This window comes from Wolffia australiana, chromosome 8 (genome assembly GCF_029677425.1).
Source record: "Wolffia australiana isolate 7733 chromosome 8, ASM2967742v1".
Lineage (NCBI taxonomy): Eukaryota > Viridiplantae > Streptophyta > Magnoliopsida > Alismatales > Araceae > Wolffia > Wolffia australiana.
Window position 1 is genome coordinate 6,684,410 of NC_135842.1, and position 20,275 is coordinate 6,704,684.

Below are 20,275 nucleotides of genomic sequence, written 5' to 3' on the forward strand. Positions count from 1 at the left end.
GCATCGATGCTCTTATGACAATCCACCAGTTTCTTCAGGAGGTCTTGACTCAATATTCATGTACTCCAAAGATTATTCGTACATATAATGCTGCAGAACTTGTCCAAAAAGAATTTCAAGAATTGTGCGCCGCTGTTGGTATTCTTCATCAAACATCGTGTCCTCAACAAAATGGAGAAGCATCGTCATTTTCTTGACATGACTAGGACGATCTTATATGAGAATGTTCAACATGAGTTCTGGGCTGATGCTATATTGACCTCGACATTCCTCATCAATCGCTTTCCTTCCACACCTCTTGGCGGCGATGTTCCTCTTCATCGTCTTCATCCAAATAAGGAGCTATTTCCCTTATCGCCCCGTGTATTTGGGTGTGTGGCCTTTGCTCACGACCATTCGGCCACCAAATCCAAACTTGTCCCTCGAGCGAACAGAGGCATGTTTGTGGGTTATTCTCGCACGCAGAAGGGATACCGGATCTAACTCCCCAACAGTGAGCGATACATAGTCTCGGCCGATGTTACATTTCATCAGTCGACGCCCTACTTCTCCAAAACCTCTCCATCTTGGGAGAATTTGGGTTCACCTCTTACTGCTTCCCGATGGCCCTGATGGCCCGATGGCCCCATCTCCTATGCTCGATTTGCCCCTTCCACTACCTTCCACTCCTCTGGCGGCATTACTCCCGTTACCCGAGCCTCCTATAGCCTCCTCTTTCAAATCTACCTCTTCATGCCCTTCCGGCTGTGGCTCTTTGCCCCCCGAGCTCCCCAATGAAGACCAATCTGCGCCCTCCTCAACTCTATCAGCAGATGATCTTCATCTTCCGATCGCACTTCGAAAAGGTACATGCTCCTACTCTCTTCATCCCTACTCTAATATGGTCTCCTATGACATACTATATGCGCCCTATCGTGCCTTTTGCTGTGGCATTGGCTGCTACAAGTATTCCTCAATCTCCTGAGACTGCATTATTGATTCCTCACTGGAAATCCGCTATGGATGAAGAGTATTCTACTCTTGTTCGTCGAGGTACATGTGAGCTTGTCGGTTGATCGGCCCATACTAATGTCGTCAGCTGTCGCCGGGTGTTCACCCTCAACTATAATCTCGACAGCACAATTCATTGCTAAAAAGCTCGGTTTGTTGCTCGAGGTTTCTCGCAAGTCCACATCATGGACTATGAGGAAACCTTCTCTCCGGTGGTTCGACCAACTTCATCCGCATCCTCCTTTCAATGGCAGTCAACTTTGACAGGCAGTTGCACCAACTTGATGTCTCCAACGCCTTTCTATATGGGGACCTCTCTAAATGTCTACATGGAGCAACCTCCTGGTTATTTGGTTGAGGGGGAAAATGATAAGGTATGCCTTCTTCGTCGCACTCTTTATGGCCTCAAATAGAGTCCGCGGGCATGGTTTGTGAAGTTCAGTGAACTCATCTCGACCTGTGGACTGGTGGCTTGTGACGTGGAGCCCACCATATTCCGCAAGACTACTTCAGCTAGTTCCATTATCTTCGTCATCTACGTGGACGACATGATCATCACAGGCAGTGATCGCATGGGTATCCAACATGTCAAGACCTTTCTACATCGACATCTCGACATTGGCGACTAGATAGAGATGGAGAAGGAGAGATATAGGGATAGCGCGCGAGAGAGGGAGATTTAGAGAGAGAGTCACAGAGGAAAAAAGAGAAATATCCAGAAAGAGAGCCGAGGAGAGAAAAAGAGAAATGGCGAAGGAAGGAGAGGAGGATATATATATACAACGGGAGAGATAGAGACAGGTAGAGAGACCAGGAGATAATGAAAAACCGGGTGAGAGAAATAGAGAGACCGACAAAGAGATAGTGAGTGCGAGAGAGACTGCGAGTGACACAAAGAGATTGCAAGCGAGAGAGAAATAGAGAGAAAGAGAGCGAGTGAGACTGCGAGCGACACAAAGAGATTGCAAGCGAGAGAGAAACAGAGAGAAAGAGAGTGATTAAGACTGCGAGCGACACAAAGAGATTGCAAGCGAGAGAGAAACAGAGAGAAAGAGAGCGAGTGAGAGAGAGAGAGCGAAATTTACAGAGAGAAAGACAGACAGAGATTGCAAGGGAGAGGAAGGAGAGAGCGAGCGAGAGAGAGAGAGAGAGAGAGAGAGAGAGAGAGAGAGTGTGAGCTTGCGAGAGAGTGAACTTGAGAGAGAGTGAGCTTGCAAGAGAGTGATCTTGAGAGAGAGAGAGAGAGAGAGAAAGTGAGAGAGAAAGTGAGCTTGCGAGAGAGAGAGAAAGTGAGCTTGCGAGAGAGAGAGAGAGAGTGTGTGAGCTTGCAAGAGAGATAGAGAGAGAGAGCGGGAGAGTGAGATTGCAGGGGAGAGGGAGGGAGAGAGAGAGAACTGGAGAGTGAGATTGCAGGGGAGAGGGAGGGAGAGAGAAAGTGAGCTTGCGAGAGAGAGAGAGAGAGAGAGAGAGAGAGGAGTGAGCGTGCGATAGAGAGAGAGAGAGACAGACAATGAGATTGCGGGAGAGAGGGAGGGAGTGAGAGAGAAAGAGGGAGAGTGAAATTGCGGGAGAGAGGGAGGGAGAGAGAGAGGGTGAGTGAGATTGCGGGAGAGAGAGAGAGAGGGAGAGTGATATTGCAGGAGAGAGAAAGGGCTCAAGAGAGAGAGAGGGCGGGAGAGTGAGATTGCGAGAGAGAAAGAGAGGTAGAGACAAAGTGAGATTGCGAGAGAGAAGGAAGGTTGAGAAAGAGTGAGACGGTGAGAGACACCTTGTGTGTGTGTATGACAGAGTGTTAGACCCCTAACTAGGCGGCATTCCCTGCCTAGTGTGTTCGCGTTTATTGGGAGGGCATGTTCGCGTTTAGACTCACGATATTAAAGGACTGAGTCATTATGGGTACCGATGCCCAAACCTGATCTTTTAGGTCATTGCCCCTATGTGGGGTGATACACCACAGACAATGCGCGTGCCCGTCCATGCCCAAGGCGGGACGGATCAGGTGAAGTCTGCGTGTGTTGGGTGTGCGGGCTGACAGGCCTGAGCGTGCGCACGCCAAGCAACGCAGGCCAGTGCCAAGTGCCACGCGCAGGCGCCAATGCTATGCGCGAGCGCCAAGCGCCGGGCGAGAGCGGGAAATGCTGCGGGGGCGCGGGACGCGCAAGTCGGGCAGCATGCCGCGGGTGCAGTGTGCCGTTGTGAGGGGTGCCGGCCAGCGCGCACATTGCGTGTGCAGGCCACGGGGTAGGGAGAGATCCCGCCAGGAGACTAAGGCATGTGGCGCACTGAGAGCACCGAGGTGGCAAAGAGGGCGTGAAGCGCTCCTACGGGTAGTGTTGGGCGCGCATCGCCCAGCTTGAGGTGCCGAATGCGGCAGTGTTGCGCAGGCTGTGCGCGAAAGTGTCAGCGCGGCTGTTGGTGGCGTGTGTGATCGTCAAGGCAGGGGTGGCGCGTGTGATCGCCACGCCCGCGGGCGCGCGGCACCCAGCCCGGGGCACATGTGTTGCGGCAAAGCAGGCGCACACGGAGCGGCGGCCTCGAGGCGGAGAGGCGACACTACCTCAGCACAAGGCGGTGCGTCTCATTTTTTTGTATCACCCCTCGTCTTCCCCCATTTAATTGTCCCAACTATGATGTAACCTTTCATGATATGAATGCAATTACCCTATTCCCTAACGGGGCTGCGTCCCACCATCTCCTCTAACCCCTTCTATGCGATCTTAAGCAATTGCAAAGAATTCCGATGCAAGAGATCAAGGCTGCTCAGTGTTTTACTCCGAGCACTGAGGCCGACACACGTCAGGTTTGAGCAAGAGACCTAGCTCAGGATTTGACCGCGTGACAAAGAGAGAGAGTGTGTGTGTGAGAGAGAGAGAGAGCGAGAGTTGAGAGAGAGCGAAAGAGAGCTTTACGCAGTCGAGAAAGCGAAAGAAAGAGGAGAGAAAGAGAGTGTGCGCGACAAAATATAAATATATAAAAATGTTCACAAATACAGTTTTGCCTTTAATTATGCAATGAATCCGTGGAAAAAATGGAATCTTTACGTCGTACAGTTGTTTATTTTAACTCTTTTAACTAGTATTCTTATAAAAAATTTGAGTTTTATTTTTAAACTTTCCTAGGATTTTTTTCAGAGTCATGGGGCCGAATTTACAGGTTTTATCGAACCGAAACTAAACTCTAACCAAACCGAGATGGAACCAAAGTTTATGTATAGGTTTATGTATTGGCCAAAAATGGATACCGAGACCAAAACCGTCATTCCCTAATCCTCCTTGATCCAAGTTGTAGATTTCCAGCATGGAATGAAAATATTGGAATATTACAGAAGGAAAAAACTTTGTAAAAATACCAGATAGTTCAAAAAATCAGAATGTCATCATAAAAATATAATAAACACGTATTTAAATAAGTCCCAAAATATATAGTAGGACTTCAAAAAAAATTCTTTAACAGTTTAATTTTGGGGAACTCTATAAAAATCCTAAAAAATGGGGAAATCACACTTTATTCTAAATATATTTTTGGATACCTTTTCATATAAAAAGCAATTATGATCATCAATGATAAAATTGTCATTCCATATCACAAACTAACTTTTTGTAGATATAAGAGGTGTATGCTCAAATGTGGCACCTGGAGAATACCTTTCAATGCTCCAATATTTTTTAATTGCACCTCATCAATTGATATGAGACCCCTAATAACTTTGCGCAGCTCATTAATAGGTGATTATGTCATGAAACATTACTAGGAAGAGACACATGGTCAGTTGCGCCAGAGTCCACAATCCATTGCATCTGATTAAATTCCGATGTGTTTACACCCTCACCTGAATCAATTGCAAAAATTGCAAGAATTGGCAACAATTTTTGCTAGACTACGCAAAAATTGGCAGTCCCTGTAGTTGGTTGACTTGCTCTTTCAGTTTTCCCAACTCCCTGAAGTCCGCCACCGTCAAGCGTTGGTTCTCTTTTCATATGCAAAAGTTGACTTCTGAGGTTTTCATACCTAAGGTTAATACCCTTGAGAAAGGTAATGCCTTTGCTAGACTATGCACTCCTTTCCCCAAGTTGACATGGCCACAAGTAGTCCATCTCCCTCCATATACCATTCAACTTACATTCATGTGTCATATAATATTTTCCTCCCACAATCTGTCTTGTGCGACCTTTGTATTCAACTCACAGATATGCAACAAATGATGATGTTTATTGCTATTTCTATGAACCTCATCCCAGAATTTCTAGACGGTATCCACATATATAAGCTCTCACCTTACTGTCAAATCAGCGCCTCATTTGTTTTCCATGTCTTATGCCGATGATCTCCTTGGGGAGTTGGCTCACCTGTCTCTAGTGGTCTCCCAATCTATGACCTTCTAGGGTAAGCTCAACCATCTTGCTCCATTAAAACATATTCAGGCAATCAAAGTTGACCTAAATATATGGAAGCATCACTGTACTGCCACTGTGGAGAAAGGCTTCTAGAAAGCTCAGATGATAGAGATGCAAATAGACAAAAAGCTGGTGTGTGGAAATGATTCTTGCAGTGTCAAATTATAGAGAGGCAAATACACAAACAGATGATGTGCAGAAAGGCTTCTATTGAAAAACAGGAGAGATAAACGTTTGTATTTTAAAAACAAGATGTATGCCCTCAAAACAGATGATTGACGACCAGTGGAAATAATGTGCAGGAAGTGGAGAAATACACAAAAAGGATGCTTGACCTTGCCTTGAACTCTGATACCATGTTCTTTATTCAGCTTCTTTCTCCCTATGTTCTTTAGACTCCTGTCCTTTAGGTTTTGACACAGCCATAAAAGGAACAACAAAGAGTATATTCTTCTTTTGCCTTCACCAGAAATACCAAAAAGAAATATTGGTTTACACAAATCGGGCATGTCCCCATCGAAAGAGAATTATATAAAATAGAAATAGCGGGCCACTTATAACCCGTGGCCCATTTACATAGCCCATTTACAGTATAAGTATTTTTTTATGAAACACATTATAGAAGTAATAGAAACTAAAAGTGTACATAATCTCTTAAGGGACATCATCAAGTGAATTAATTGGATGTTAGTATACACAGTAACTGCATTAATTAATTATTTCTCTTTCACATCACCAATAATCCCCACATGAACAAGACCCATCAGAGAAGTGGTGGAACCTGTTCAGGTCCCTGAGCACAATCCTTCTCCCAACAATAAGGCTTATGACTTTGAAAGCCTCATGGCAGTCCCTGCAAACCCTTAGATTCTTCATCACTCTGATGGTTGACTTTCCAGGGAGAGCAATTAGAGCAAACCCAAGGGCCAGCCTCTCACTGTGGAACCTGCTCCTGTCCTCTTCATCCTCCTCCTTCACACTCAAACCATACCCCATGGCCTTCATCTTCACCTCCAACTCTTGCAAGACCCTGATCACCATATCATGTGTTTCTCCTGCAAAGAATACCTCAACCCGGCCTTTCACCTCAACCCAGCTGCAGGCCACATCTTTGGAAATTCCCCGGCTTGCCATTGCCCTTCTTAAATCGGCGGCGCCGTCGGGATCCCCGGCGGCACGATATCCATTGGCCACAGAGACCAAGGCCCCGGCGACGTCCTGCCCAAATCTTAGCACCTCAGTGGCAGCTGCAGCGCCGATATCTGTTCGACCATGCGCCGCCGCTGCCGCCGCCACCACTGTCCAGATCAGAGCTGCATCGCCGCCAGACACCGCAATTCTCTGTGCAACCTGCACTGCCTCATCAAGACGTCCAGCCCGGGCCAGCATGTCCACGACGCACGTCCAGTGCTTGACCTCGGGCTCGACACCGTGGGCCGGGGCCATGGCGGCGACCCAATTGAGGCCCTGGTCTACAAGCCCAGCATGGGCACAAGCATGGAGAACAGCCAAGAAGGTGACCGCATTCGGCTCGACCCCCCGCTGCAGCATTTCCTCAAACAAGTCTAGTGCTGCCGCCGCCATCCCATGCCGGGCAGCGCAGCCAATTGCTGCAGTAAATTGAACCACATCAGGGGCTCTAACCAGCCTGAACACCCTCTGGGCACTCTCAAAGCAGCCGGCCTTCGCGTACATATCCACCAGCGCGCCGCGGACAACGTCATTCTCAGCGTATCCGACGCGGACGGCGGCGGCATGGGCCGCCTTCCCGGTCCCGAGCATGCCGAGCCCGGCGCAGGCGTTGACCGTACTGGAGAGGATAAACTGGTTGGGAGAGAACCGTCGTAGGAGGTCCCGCAAGACGGCCAACGCCTCGGCCATGACGGAATTCTGGGTGTAGGCCGCAAGAACAGCGCCGTAGGAGACGATATTTCTTGTGGGCATTCTGTCGAACACCTGGCGGGCGCTTTCGGGGAGATGGGTCTTGCCGTAGAGAGAAATGAGCGAGGTGGCGACGACGAGGTCGGAGGAGAGGCCGGAGATTTCGGCCATGGCGTGGAGCTGGAGGCCTGGATTGAGGAGGGCGAGGGCGGCGCAGGCGGAGAGGGAGGCGGAGAAGGTGAAGGCGTTGGGGGAGACGCCGGCGGCGAGCATGGGTCGGAGAAAGGAGAGAGCTTTGGAGGGGTTGTGAGAGCGAGCGATGAGAGAAGTCCAGGAGACGACATTGGAGGCGGGTCCGAGCTCGAGGAGGAGGAGCTCGGCGGGGGAGGCGGCCCCGAAGCTGAGATAGGCGTTGATGAGGTGATTGCAGGCGGTGGTCGATGGGTAGAAGCCGGATTTGAAGAGCTTGGCGTGGGTGGAGAGGACGGAGCAGAGGGAATGGGGCTGGCGGAGGTGGTGGGTGAGGAGGGCGAGCAGCGGCGGCGACCCCAGTTGCGCCACCTTCTGAGAGAAGCTCAAGTTCTCATGTCTTCCATGTTTGAAGTTCTGACTTACCCATCTTAATATATGCATATATTACAATTAATTACATAGATATTAGCTTTTCTCTTTTCTTTTGGCCAAAAAAAAAATTCCCATTAAGTTGGTGGGTTTTCCTGGAATAGGGAACGACACGTCTGGGATGTGATGGCCCCGACGTGACGGGGTAGATAACGTGTGGTGGCGGATGGGGACGCGACGAGAAGTTCGTCATGTCCTACGTAGGGAATGGCAGCCGTCATCCATCACGTCACACGTCACGGTGACGGCAATGTGACGGATGACGTGACAGTGACGAAATTAGAGGCCAGTGATGGTGACAGTGACGGACGACGAACTGGACGTGACGGGGGACTCGGACGAGTGACGTGACGGGATGGCTGTCACGGATGACGGTCGTGATGGATTTTTAAAAATGTCCAAAAAGCTTAGAAATCGTTAGATTTAAGCTTTTTTATGGCCCTCTAATTCTCTCTCCTCTGGAAGGTTGTTTTTCCTGTCACACGTGACAGTGACATCGTCTGGTGACGGAGAGGTGACAGAGACGGCGCAAACCATGACGGTTACGCGAACGTGACGGATTTTTCTGAAGTCCTCGGACGTGTGATGGGACGGTGACGTGACAAAACTTTTGCCAGTAATCATGGGTATTACGTCACTGTTACTGTCATGGGACAAAAAGACGTCATCCATCACCGTGACGTGACAGATGACATTTGCCGTTAATCAGTATTACCATTCCAAAAAACAATCGAAGAAGCACTATCTATGAGGGAGTGGAAGGAAGCTATGGCTCAAGATAGGAAGACAGTGGAAAATAATAAGACTTGGGAGCTAGTGACTTTGTCTCCAAAGAATTAAGTTAATACTAAAATTTGCTAACTTTAAAGTAAAATTCTGATGACACCCTAGAGAGGTATGAAGTTAGATTGATTGCGAAGGGTCTTACCGAAGCATATGGTATTTTATCCAGAGTCAAATCTCAATACTATTCAATTTTTAATTGCATCAGTGGCCCACTTTAATTGGGAGGGACATCAGAATGAAGTTACAATTGATTCCTTCAAAAGAAAGTTGGATGAGTCAAGCGTAGATATCACCAATTCAAGGATACATGCCTTCTGGTAAGAATGACTTGGTACGGAAATTATAAAAAAAAAAACATTATACGGGCTTTAACAATCACCCAAGGCCTGGCACAGGAGATTTACAAGAACCATGAATGTCCTTGGATATCATCAGAACATCAGAGATCATACCATGTTATAATCATAGATCTCCTTAGACTTGATTTTATATGCTACTGATATTGTTACTACACGCAGTGACATCCAGGAGGATGAATATCTGATTCACAACATATCTAAGGAATTTGCCATTAAAGCCATCCGGCAAACTAAAGTATTTCTTGGGCATAAAGTTGACTATCTCACAAAATGGAATGTTTATCTCTCAGCATAAATATGTGGTTTAATTAATAACAGAGACATGAAAGTTGGTGTGTAAGCTTGCAGTAAATTCCATGGATCCCAATTGCGGAACTTAGGAGAGGGGATGATGGTGGCCCAGTGAACAGCAAAGACTACCAGCGGTTGACCCGGAAGGTGATTTACTTGAATCATACAATACTCATTAAAAGCCTATGCAGTTGGGGTAAATATTCGGCACATGCATGATCCAAGGGAAATTCATCTTCAAGTTGCTCATCACGGACTGGCCTATCTAAAAGCTGCACTGGGATAAGGACTCCTGTTTAGAAGATCTTTAGATCTATCAAATGACATTTATACTGATGCAGATTATGCTGGTTCTGTTTTTTATATGACCCTTTAATTATTACGGATTCATCGGAGATAACAAGTAAAAAAACAATTAGTGTCCAGGTTCGATGTTTAGTTCGAATCTATAGCTTTAGCACAAGGAATATAGTCGAGGATTAATTATATACTTGAGGAACTGAAGGTGGGAAGGTTAAAACCAGCCAGGTTATATTGTGACAACAAGTCTGCAATTACCATAGCTAATAATACACCTCAGCTACGAGAATAAAAGACATCGAGATTGATAGACACTTCATCAAGGATAAAATGAAGTTGGTATCATAAACCCACACTTTGTCTGTTCTGTGGACTAGGTGGCCAATAGCTTCACGAAAGGACTACCAGGGCCACCGTTCCAGAAGCTGGTGGTCAAGGGGGTATTGGATGTAGCTTTCTTCTTCTTCTATTTAGTAAAAGAGTCCCTCTTTCTATTTATAATATTTCTTAAACTCCCTTAAGATAAGATGATCCCATCAATAGGGACCCTGTTAATGGGATGAAGTGGGCCAGTCCCACCAACTAACATATGCGTTTATACTGGCTGTTCATCAACCAAAAGTTATTTTATTGTGTTTCACATCGTCCAACCCAAATTGGCAGCTGGCAGCTTGAGAATCTCCAGTGAGAATTCAAGTCTCTCTCTTTCACACACGCATCTTTGCCATCTCTATCTTGCGTTATCTTTGAATTTGGATCTCACAGATACCCTCTCTCCATCACAAGTAGTCTGAGTTTCACTGACTTTCACATACTGAATTACAAAATGTGGGAAAGCTGTATAATGACATAAATTTCAAAAGCACCAAAATTTTCATACATGGGATCAGAGAGACATGCCCACCGTCCAACATGTTACATACACAGGGAGGTTAGACGGGTTAAGAGGCCTGCCTCCAAACTCTGCTATATACACAATCCTCGCATACAGCTGCCCTTGAAGCACCCTTTGACTTCAAGCCACAGCTCTAAAAACCGCTGCCTTTTATTGCATCTTCTCCCAGATTTCATGAACACTGCGAAAACTTATTTCCCAAAAAGGACCAATGAGATTCATCCAACCAATTGATCATGGGCTTCTTATCAGACTGCCAAAGATCATGCTAACCGCAGCTGTACCTGTAAGAACTGACTTTGATCCATGTTTCAGCTTTAGCCTGATCGACCCACCTGACCAACACCATCCGAAAACATATAAAATCCAGAAATCAGCTTTAACACAATCAGTATGAAAATAAATAAAAACCAGTTTCGGCAGATGATAAAATTGTATTTTGCTGAAACCATGCAAGATTTTGAGAAACTAACCTTTTTTTTGGTTTTTCTTGACAATTTATTGATCTATAGCCCGGGATGAAAAGCTGATCAATAGTTGTCGAGAGAGATGCAGCTGGATATGATAGAGAGGGATGATGATGAGGATTATGTTTCCGTCAGGAATGGTGAAGCCAACGACTGATGGAATCCATCGACTGCCGTATGAGACGCAAAAGACCCTCCACATTATGGAAGCTCAAATCCAGAACTCTCTTCACAGAAGCAAGTCCTTCAGGAGAATAGTTTGATCCTTCCAGGCAGGCACTAGCTGCTGAGAATGCATTTTGTGATTTTCTTGATGCTTCCATTGCAGCGTTTACATCATGGGTCTGGAAATAATTTCCAATAAATATTAGATTATATTCAAAATTATATTTCCCTTGTTCCGCTAAGAGAATACTTACAAAGTCCAGAAGTCTCATACAAGTCGGACGATTGCGTGCTGCTATCACGTGAGTGGCCAGCGTTTGAGAAGGATTGGCCACCTTTGAGGCGGCACCTTTGATAATCGTACTTTGGTTATTTAAGTTATCAATGTCCGAGGCTGAAGATGATGGTGATTCCCCTGGAAACATTGTTCAATCCGTGTTAAATAATAAATTTAAATCAAAGCGTTAAAATGATTGAATACAGAACATAACCTTCCCTGGGCCCTAGACAAAACATAAAAAAACGCTCTTGAAATTAATGCTGTGGTGAATAGTAAAGTTCCCCTGACAGTGTTCGCAGAAGATAATGAAAATCGTCATCATCCAGGTCCTCAGCTCGAGTGACGATGGTGATGAAGATGATATCATCATCTTCTCTCATCATCTGATTAAGTTTAAAAGAAGGAAAGTGACGAGTGGCAATGACAAGACAAAGTCGTCATCATCATTGTCATCATCATCCTAGAGAGGACGAACGACGGGGACAACAACTGGGACAATGATGACTCTTTATCATCATTATTTCTCTCTCTCAACAAGAACTTGTCGCCCAATGACAATAACAACAATCATTTCCCTCATATTCAATTTCTCTCTCTCTCTCTCTCTCTCTCTCTCTCTCTCTCTCTCTCTCTCTCTCTCTCTCTCTCTCTCTCTCTCTCTCTCTCTCTCTCTGTGTCTCTCTCTCCCACTGCCTGTCTGTGCCTTTGTCTAACTCCTTATGTATGTCTGTCTGCCGGTCCCTCTCTCGGTCTGAATAAGAACTAGCCACCTGAAGAGGAGAATGGTTCAATACCTGACAGTCCCATCTGAAGAGCCACCTGCAGTTCATGACGATCTTTACTTGCATTGGGATGCTTTGAGTAAACAACGTTCAAGTATGCGACTTCCATGCATTTATATGCCAATGCAGCGGCTGCCATTTCTTTCCACTTCTCGTACTCATAAGCACAAAATCTGCATCCCATTGAGCCGATCCATGAAATTAAAAAGAATTAAGCAAAAAAAACCAAAAATCTGACACGAGTGGACAAATCACAGAAGAGAATAGCAGATAAAGACTTCCAGTGTTTTATATAAAGATATAAAACCATACGAAAATGGTCCATCCAAACAAATGAAATGCCTAGTCTGCTCAAGTCAGGGTTCCCCGACGTGTTTAAAGACAATGATGAAGTGTTTGTCATCTTTCAGGGATGATGATGAGCCATCCTCATCATGTCGTCAGGAACCAGAATGATGAGGATTAAATCATCATCATCCTCACTATCTGACCACCAGACAAATGACAAGGACGATGAAGACTCATTGTCAGCATCATTTGAAAGAGTAGAAATAGAGAAAGTGACAAGTGAACAATGACGAGTCGTCTTCGTCATCTGTCCACAATTTGAAGACAGAGGATGAATGACGAGGATGAGGACAATGACAATTCTCTTCCTCCTCTTGGTGATGGCAAGCCCTCATTCATGCAGATAGGAAAGAACGATTTGGTAAGGTGTGGTAGTTTAACTAACTCGCAAAGTTTGGCAGTATCGGAGTACATCGCCACTGCTTCACCATGTTTTCCGCTCTCGGCACTGGATAACTCAAGAAGGAATGCCACGTGGAGGAATTTCAGCGCAGCTTCAAAATACAAAGCAGTACTCTGCTGCTCCAGCCCCTCCGTCTGCAAAAAACAATAAGCTCTCGGGTAACCTAATTCAATAATTCAACATCACCTAAATAATAGATAATAAGCTAGCAAAAACCTTTAATCGATTCGCCGTATGCTTTAAGTCCCTGGCTTCTTTCAGAACGCTAGCAGCAGAGTAATTTTGATGCTTTCCATTTTGAGGATTGAGATTTTTTGGCTGCTCGAGTAGTTTCCCTTTGTCCCCATCTATTTGAGTAACAGCAGCCCCGTTGTCGCGAGAACTTTTGCTTAAACTAGGCGAGTAATCTGGTTTTGTTGCTCTTTTATCTACATAAGGAGAAATCTTGCCCATCTTCGAAGAATCTGAGGCCACTTCTTTCTCTCTGAATCTGAGCTCCCTCTCATTTGTCTCCAGTTTTTCTGGGGTTTCTGATTTTCTTAGCTTCATATCCCTGGGGCTCTCATTAGGCAATTTAATTTCCGACGTTTTAAGATTTGAATCCCTTAAATCTGAAACTGAATCATGCCTGATGTTCTTCTTTCCGTGCGATGATCCCAGGTTATCATAGCTCTTGTCTCTATATTGCTCCACACTAGACTTTGAAGTTTTAGGTTCCTCCTTAGATCGTGAAAGAGAACTTGATGGTTTCTGTAGCCCAGATCCATTTTTACGCTGAAGATCATCACCGGCTGTTGTCTTGTTTTCCTCAAATTCAGATTTCTTATCCTTGTAAACAGATTTTCCTCTCGAAGCATCACTGTTTACGGATTGATCGATTCCTCCAAACACTTCTCCATAGGAGCGTCTTCTTTGACTCTCCAACAAAGTGCTCAACGCGGCATCTGATCCCCCAGCATTTGAAATCTTCAAGGGAGATGAAGAAACAGAATCCACAGGCGAACCCCGCATTTCATGAAAGCTAGATTTGTTCTTCGAAGAACCTGAAACTTTGGACGAGCTCGAGGTCGCCGCTGTACATGGCTGTTCAGGTTCGGAAAATCCGTGGTACTGCTCTTGAGTGATGTGTTTTTTGGTAATTTCCGTCATTTTCTGTGGGCGTTTCATACCTTTGTCCCTTGGATCAATCTCATCATTTCTTTTAATTTTAAGGGTTCCCATTTCCTCCATTTTTGAGATTTTCACCTTCTTTTCTTTTGGTGGCCCTCCTCTTCTGATTTCTTCCTTCTCACCGATATAGTCAGAGCTGAGCTGCTTCTCTTTCCGTTTCTTTACCGACGAATCTTCTTTCTCAGGTTTTGAAATGCTAGTCATGATGTATTTCGAGGTTCCATTTAATGGAACCTTCTCATGAACTCCTCTGGATTTCTTTCCCGAATCCTCACCATCATGAAAACCACTACTCGTAATCGATGCCGATTTTCCACGAAAAGAATTCCCATCTTCACCAACACTACATGCTTCCACAGACTTGACCTTTTTGGAAACCCAATGATCATCTTGGTCAGATCTTCTCTTGCTCTTGGATTTGGAAACCAGCCCATCTACAAAGAAACCAGTTATCAGCTTCACAAAGACAAGTCTGGAGGATAAGTAATGCAAGCCATTACAAAAACAGAAAAATAAGGACACGAGGAAAAACCTTCAGCTGCGCATTGTTCAACATATTTGTGCTTCTTCTTTCTTTTTTCTTTGGTGTTTTCAAAAAGCGGATCACTTGTTCTGCTGATTCCATTGGCATTAACTTGATTCTCTCTGAAGATTAAGCTTTCCACAGAGGCCGCACGCTGTTGCTTCACAGGTTCTGCAGGCTGTGTTCCTTTTGAGGGGAATTCCTTCAGAAAACCCTTTTTCTTCTCATAATTTGTTGGCAGCTGGCACCCAGCTTCAGTTTGGCTGTCGATGGGTTGGGCATCGAATCCAACTTGACGTGTAGATTCATTGAAAATCACTTGATTATCTATCACAGGGGGGTGGTAAGCAGCATGCAAAGCCCTTGTTGTCTCCTCCTCGCTTATAGAACACTTGTTCATCCCTGGCCTGTACGCAGTAAAGAAATGGAAATATAATCACAAATTAAACTATTTAAAAATTTTAAGATAAGCCTTATAAGCTAAAATTAAAGAAGACATACAGCCAATCCATCATTGTGCAAAGCCATTTCTTAGGAAGCTGTGCAGGGTCCATCCCATAAGGAAGCAAGCGCCACTGCTGGCACTTATCACAGGCAACCCAGTTATCCTCAATAACAACGTGAAGAGCTGATGTGGCATCCACAAATGAGGGGTTATTGCTAGTCATGGAAAATTCTTGTCTGTTCTCAGTTGAATTGAATGGAGGAGGATATTCAGCTTTCTTCATGCTCGGATTATCGCTTGACTTGTCAATAGCCCCGCTTTGCTTTATCCTTTCGCCAAATGGAGATTCCGTTGGATCAGCCTTGCGGCCTGTTTTTGCAGCTTTCGGTTCCAACGATAAATCCTTCTGGGTTTCTTTGGAAAGACTTTTAATCGAAGTCTTTTGGGACTTTACTACGGCTTGCTTCTTTGCAGAAATATCTCCTTTCGAGTGAATTTTCTTCTTATCAATACTTTCCTTCTGAGAAATTTCACATTGTTTTGGCTTTCTCTTAGTTCCTAATTCTTGAAGACCCATTTCTCCATCTTCAGTAAAATTGGAAACATGAGGCCGTAATGATCTGTCAGATTGAAGATTGGGATCATCAATGCATAGACCTATCTTTTGCTTATTCAACTTCTCATCCTCCAACTTCTTGTCTGCCGACGATGTTTTTAAGCTTTCTTTGCCTTTAATGTCAAGGCAGCCTGCTCCAATCTCATCAATCCGTCTTGTATTCGGACTGGCCACCACATCCAATAGTTCATCATCCGAAAGATCATGCAAAGAAGGCTTCTCCTCTGCGAAAGAATTCTTGGACTGATTTCCCACCCGATCCGGCATTTGCTTCTCTGATTTATCATATAAAGCTTCAGGCTTTGACATCTGTTTCTCTTTTTGGCTTGAATCAGGGACTTCTGCGGACATCGTCTTATCTTTCATACTCTTCACCTTCTTTCTTTCTAAGAGATTTCCCTTTCCTTCAAAGGCATTGAGTTCACCCAATTTTGGGTTCTTCAAGTAGATTCTTTGGTTTTCCACCAAGCGCAAGATACTCTCAGGGAGAGGAGAGAGAAAAGATCCATCCGGAACAGGGAAGCATGTCATAATCTATCAAACCATTTCAAAGAAAAGTCAAAATAAGAAGAGAAAAATAATAGATGAACTCCAATTTCCAGAAGTCTGCTACTGACCTGGAAAGCAGCCATGGGGGAGCCAGAGGGGGAATTTCCCAAGGATTTCCCTTCACTTGTTCCCGGGCTATCTTCAGGGGATGAAGATGGAGAGTAATCCAAACCCATGTCACTGTAAATTGCAGCCAGGGGCCCTAGCAACAGATTTCCTGAGCCCACCTTGATCCGAAGTTTCAATAATTTATTTTCATTTCCAGAATTATTCGAATTTATAGTCACCCCATTTTTCGGAGTAAGCTCAATACTGTAAATCTTATTCTTCTTAGTATCATCCAGCTGCTGTGGAGGAGGAGCAGCCACATTTCCAGAAGGAACAGGTGGACTTGAAGAAGTTGCTTTGCTCTGGAAGCAGCAGAAGACAAAACTAGTATCAACAAATTCAGAAAAGAATACATACTTGAATTTCGACATAAAAATAAAAAAAAAGAAACCTCGGCAGGAGGATTTTGGGATGATGTTGACGTATTCCAGTCTGCCACCCGAGCAGGAACCCTAGACTGCTGGGGGCATACAGGAGGCAAACGCATATAAACTGGTAAAAATGATCCATATTCACCAAGTTTTGCCCCTGCTTAATGAACGAATTTTCACAAGATGAGAGACCGGAGATTTGATTAAAACTGTAATTCCCGAACTCGAGACTGTTCTCACCGGAGCTCTCCGCAGAAATTTCACCTTCAAAGTCCTTTTGAAAATGCCCCAACACCACCTGAATCTTCTCGTCCTGAAACCCATTAAATTTCACTCAATCCACACGAATCAAATAAACAAACCGAAATCAAACCAACAATCACGAAATAGAAGAGGTAATCATACAATGTAGGAAAGGGAGACATCCGGATCGACAACAGCATCATATTCCAAGCTAGAGATGGCCTCGCCTTCTTCAAGCTCGTTCTCCTCCATCCGAAACCTTCGACCTAGAACAGACCTTCTCCCATCGATCTCGCTACCGACGGACAGCATTCAAGCCGCCGACATCAATTCCTCCCCAAATCTCTCTCCCAGCAATCAAAAACCGCGTACCCACGAATTCCCCGAATGCCCACAAATCTCTCCACGCCAAGATCCTCTCTTTATCGATGAAATCAGGCAAGATCGGGCAAATTATTGCTCACCCAGATCGAAGAACGGATTTCTACGTCGACCCTCTTCGTCTTCCTCCGTCGTAGTCTCCCCAGGTAGGAGAAAAGAACCCCCCTGAGAGAATAAACTCAGACAAAAGTCCAGTCTTTTAATCTCGTTTTCCCCTCCGCTGAACACAACCCGGGATTTCTAGAGAGAGAAACAGACGGGGGAAGAGAGAGAAAGACTTTTACCGCCATGACTCCTTCCTCCCGAGTCTCGTAGTTGTACTTCTTACGCAGTTTGTTTCTCTCTCTAGCGGGGAGTAGAGATAGAGAGAGAAAGGGGGGTTCTTGTGAGAGAAAATGCTTGAGGGGGGATCGTACGATCCTGGCCGTCGATTCGGTGGACCATGTGGGCTGTTCGAGATTGGCGGCGATGAAGGCTGTCTCTGTGGGCTGGTTCATTGGGGATTTGATGGAGGGCCCACACGTGTGAGCTGCGTGGGGCCCACTAAAGCCCATGGAAATAAGACGGCCACGTGTTATAGAGATTTCGACGAAGGGGATTGATTCTCACTCAGCAACACGTGGCAAAACTCCCCAAGTCTGAGTGATCCTGGCCGTCCATCTTACAACATCATCTCCAGATACCCAGGGGGGAGGATTTGCCAGAGTATGCTCCTTTGCATTTAAATGTTTTATCAAGGGTTTGGCATGTTACAGAGGGGACGGAAGGGACGTGACTGGATGGATGACGAGTGGTGATGAGATGGAGCGTGACGAGTAGTTGTTACGTCCAAGCGATCCTAATCGTCCATTTTACTTGATCCTCTGTAGAAACTTTGTGCGGGAGGGGGGGGGCATTGCCAGAGGAGTATGCTCTTTAGTGTTTACATGTTTACATTTGTGCAGTTTAAATCTACTATCACTATGAATGAGATACTGAGATGCAAAAATAAAATAAATAAATAGCATTCTGAACTAGCATTGCTTTTTTATAAGAATGATTGTAGTTTGGCATTGAGATAGATAAGGTTTGGTGAAACCAAAAATTATCTCTGCATGCATCTCATCTTATCTCCACTTCTTTAGTTTTTTAACAGAGAGCATCCTTTTATCTTATCAAGTTGATCATTCCGAATTCTAGTTTAAAGTGAGATATTTAGACTGACAAGTACAACCTTTTCATCAGTCTCCGTGTTTTTTCTGCTTAACTTCAATTGAGTACACAGATAGTGATAACCCAAAAATGAATTCATGATTTTCTTTTGAAGGAAATGGATATAGATTGAATATGCATTGTGGAATGAGGGAAAAAATACAAAGTAAAAAAACTAAAACAAATGTGATAGAATAATTTTGTGGAAGAATATAATGGAGTTAGATTTCACTAAAATTTCATTAGAATTGTCTTTCATGTCTATCAAATTTGGCCATGATGCACTTTGTTTCAGGCTAGGATTGTCTCAAATAATTAGCTCAGTAAATAATTAGTATTATTAAGATACTCGCCTGGGGCAGAGGCAAGATATTTTGTTTTTGTCAAATCACCTAAAAGTTACTCCATACAGTACTATACTTATATTGCATAATTTTTTTTTAAGGATTAAGTTTAAAATATCATGAAATGAAATACAAATCAAATAACTATGTACCATGGTTGTACTCGTCTCAACATTAGACACAATTTGCTTTAGCCTAATCTTCAAAAGTATGTCATTAGGATCCTTCATGTATGCTCCTCTTTAATGCTAAGAGAGAACACAAATGATAGCTAGGGTTTTTCAAAAAGCCAAAAGGCGTTCTTTGTTTCTGTGTAAATGTTTTACGATGGAAATATGTGTGGCAGAAAAGCCAATCACATATTCCATGTCTTATTCAACATTCATTTTTACAATATATTCATTATAATGCATGTGTGATGCTTACAATGAAGTCTATGAATACATGATACGATTTTATGAATTAACATGAAATCATACTACAGAGATCATTACTCTTTAAGCATGTATTTTAGATATTTCTACTCCAAGGACACTCATCAAGGATAGATAATGAGCATGGTCCATCCGATAGCTATTAGTGTGGGAACACTAATGATAGATAATGGGTGATCCTTAGCAGAAAGAGTTCACTGCATTGATTTGTACGAGACCCTAAATGATAAAATACCAAACTATCAGTCATGTTGATTCATATCACTGTTGTGTAAGTGGTCCTTCGACTTTAGACACCAAAGATGTTTTGTTGACAGATCATTGTATTTTCACCATGACCTACAGGTTCCTAATCATGGAATTACAAGATCCTTTGTTATGGAATAGTAGAAAGTTCACAAAAATGATTGATTGGTTAACGTGGGATCATCTGCCCATAGTGTACAAGGAGAAAACTCAAGGAAGATGATGCAATGATGTCAATGGCCAAGGTAGTAGAATATCAGAATATTTCTCCAATAATTTTTGAATGCATCAATACTAACTCTTGTATTTTTTTTTACAGTTGACCATATCCTAAGCTGTCCTAGGAATCTCAAGCAGATGGGGGAATAAATGTACATAGTAATCGTTGATAGAAAGGTTCTATAATTGAGTCAATATTCTCTTTTCGTATCTTCTAGAGCATGAGATGTAGATTGGCACCCACCGGGCTAGAAACTCAACCTATTAATTGACTTAAATGAATCCTTCATTAATTATCTATATGATGATAAGTTAATTAACTTTGAAGTGTAATAAATGTGATTACACAATTAGAGTCGTCAACTAGACTAATACATAAGCCTTGAGGGTCAAACACAAATGGTCTTTTAAATATTGAAAGATATATTTAAAGTTTAGGGGTTTTGTAAAAATATCTTACTTAGTATAAATAA

General features: G+C 44.0%; 2 protein-coding genes across 4 annotated transcripts; both read right to left on the minus strand.

The window, feature by feature from the left end:
- Nucleotides 1-6,116: 6,116 nt before the first annotated feature.
- Nucleotides 6,117-7,898, minus strand: LOC144707105 (Tetratricopeptide repeat (TPR)-like superfamily protein). Its single transcript, XM_078580226.1, has one exon. It carries the CDS (start codon nucleotides 7,896-7,898, stop codon nucleotides 6,117-6,119), a length of 1,782 nt encoding a protein of 593 aa, XP_078436352.1.
- Nucleotides 7,899-10,441: 2,543 nt separating this feature from the next.
- LOC144706320 (CW-type Zinc Finger) lies at nucleotides 10,442-17,666 on the minus strand. Of its 3 annotated transcripts, XM_078579219.1 has the most exons (13): nucleotides 17,150-17,666; nucleotides 16,985-17,057; nucleotides 16,765-16,904; nucleotides 16,334-16,675; nucleotides 15,157-16,250; nucleotides 14,665-15,062; nucleotides 13,179-14,566; nucleotides 12,945-13,096; nucleotides 12,224-12,384; nucleotides 11,404-11,564; nucleotides 10,991-11,328; nucleotides 10,802-10,852; nucleotides 10,442-10,707 (listed from the first exon to the last, which is right to left on the minus strand). In XM_078579219.1, the coding sequence occupies exons 1-11, from the start codon at nucleotides 17,297-17,299 to the stop codon at nucleotides 11,116-11,118; spliced, it is 4,272 nt and encodes a 1,423-aa protein (XP_078435345.1). In that variant the 5' UTR covers nucleotides 17,300-17,666; the 3' UTR covers nucleotides 10,442-10,707; nucleotides 10,802-10,852; nucleotides 10,991-11,115. The 3 variants fall into 3 exon arrangements, with proteins under 3 accessions (XP_078435345.1, XP_078435346.1, XP_078435344.1); XM_078579220.1 differs by having other exon boundaries at nucleotides 10,442-10,852; nucleotides 16,765-16,901; XM_078579218.1 differs by having other exon boundaries at nucleotides 10,442-10,852.
- Nucleotides 17,667-20,275: the final 2,609 nt, after the last annotated feature.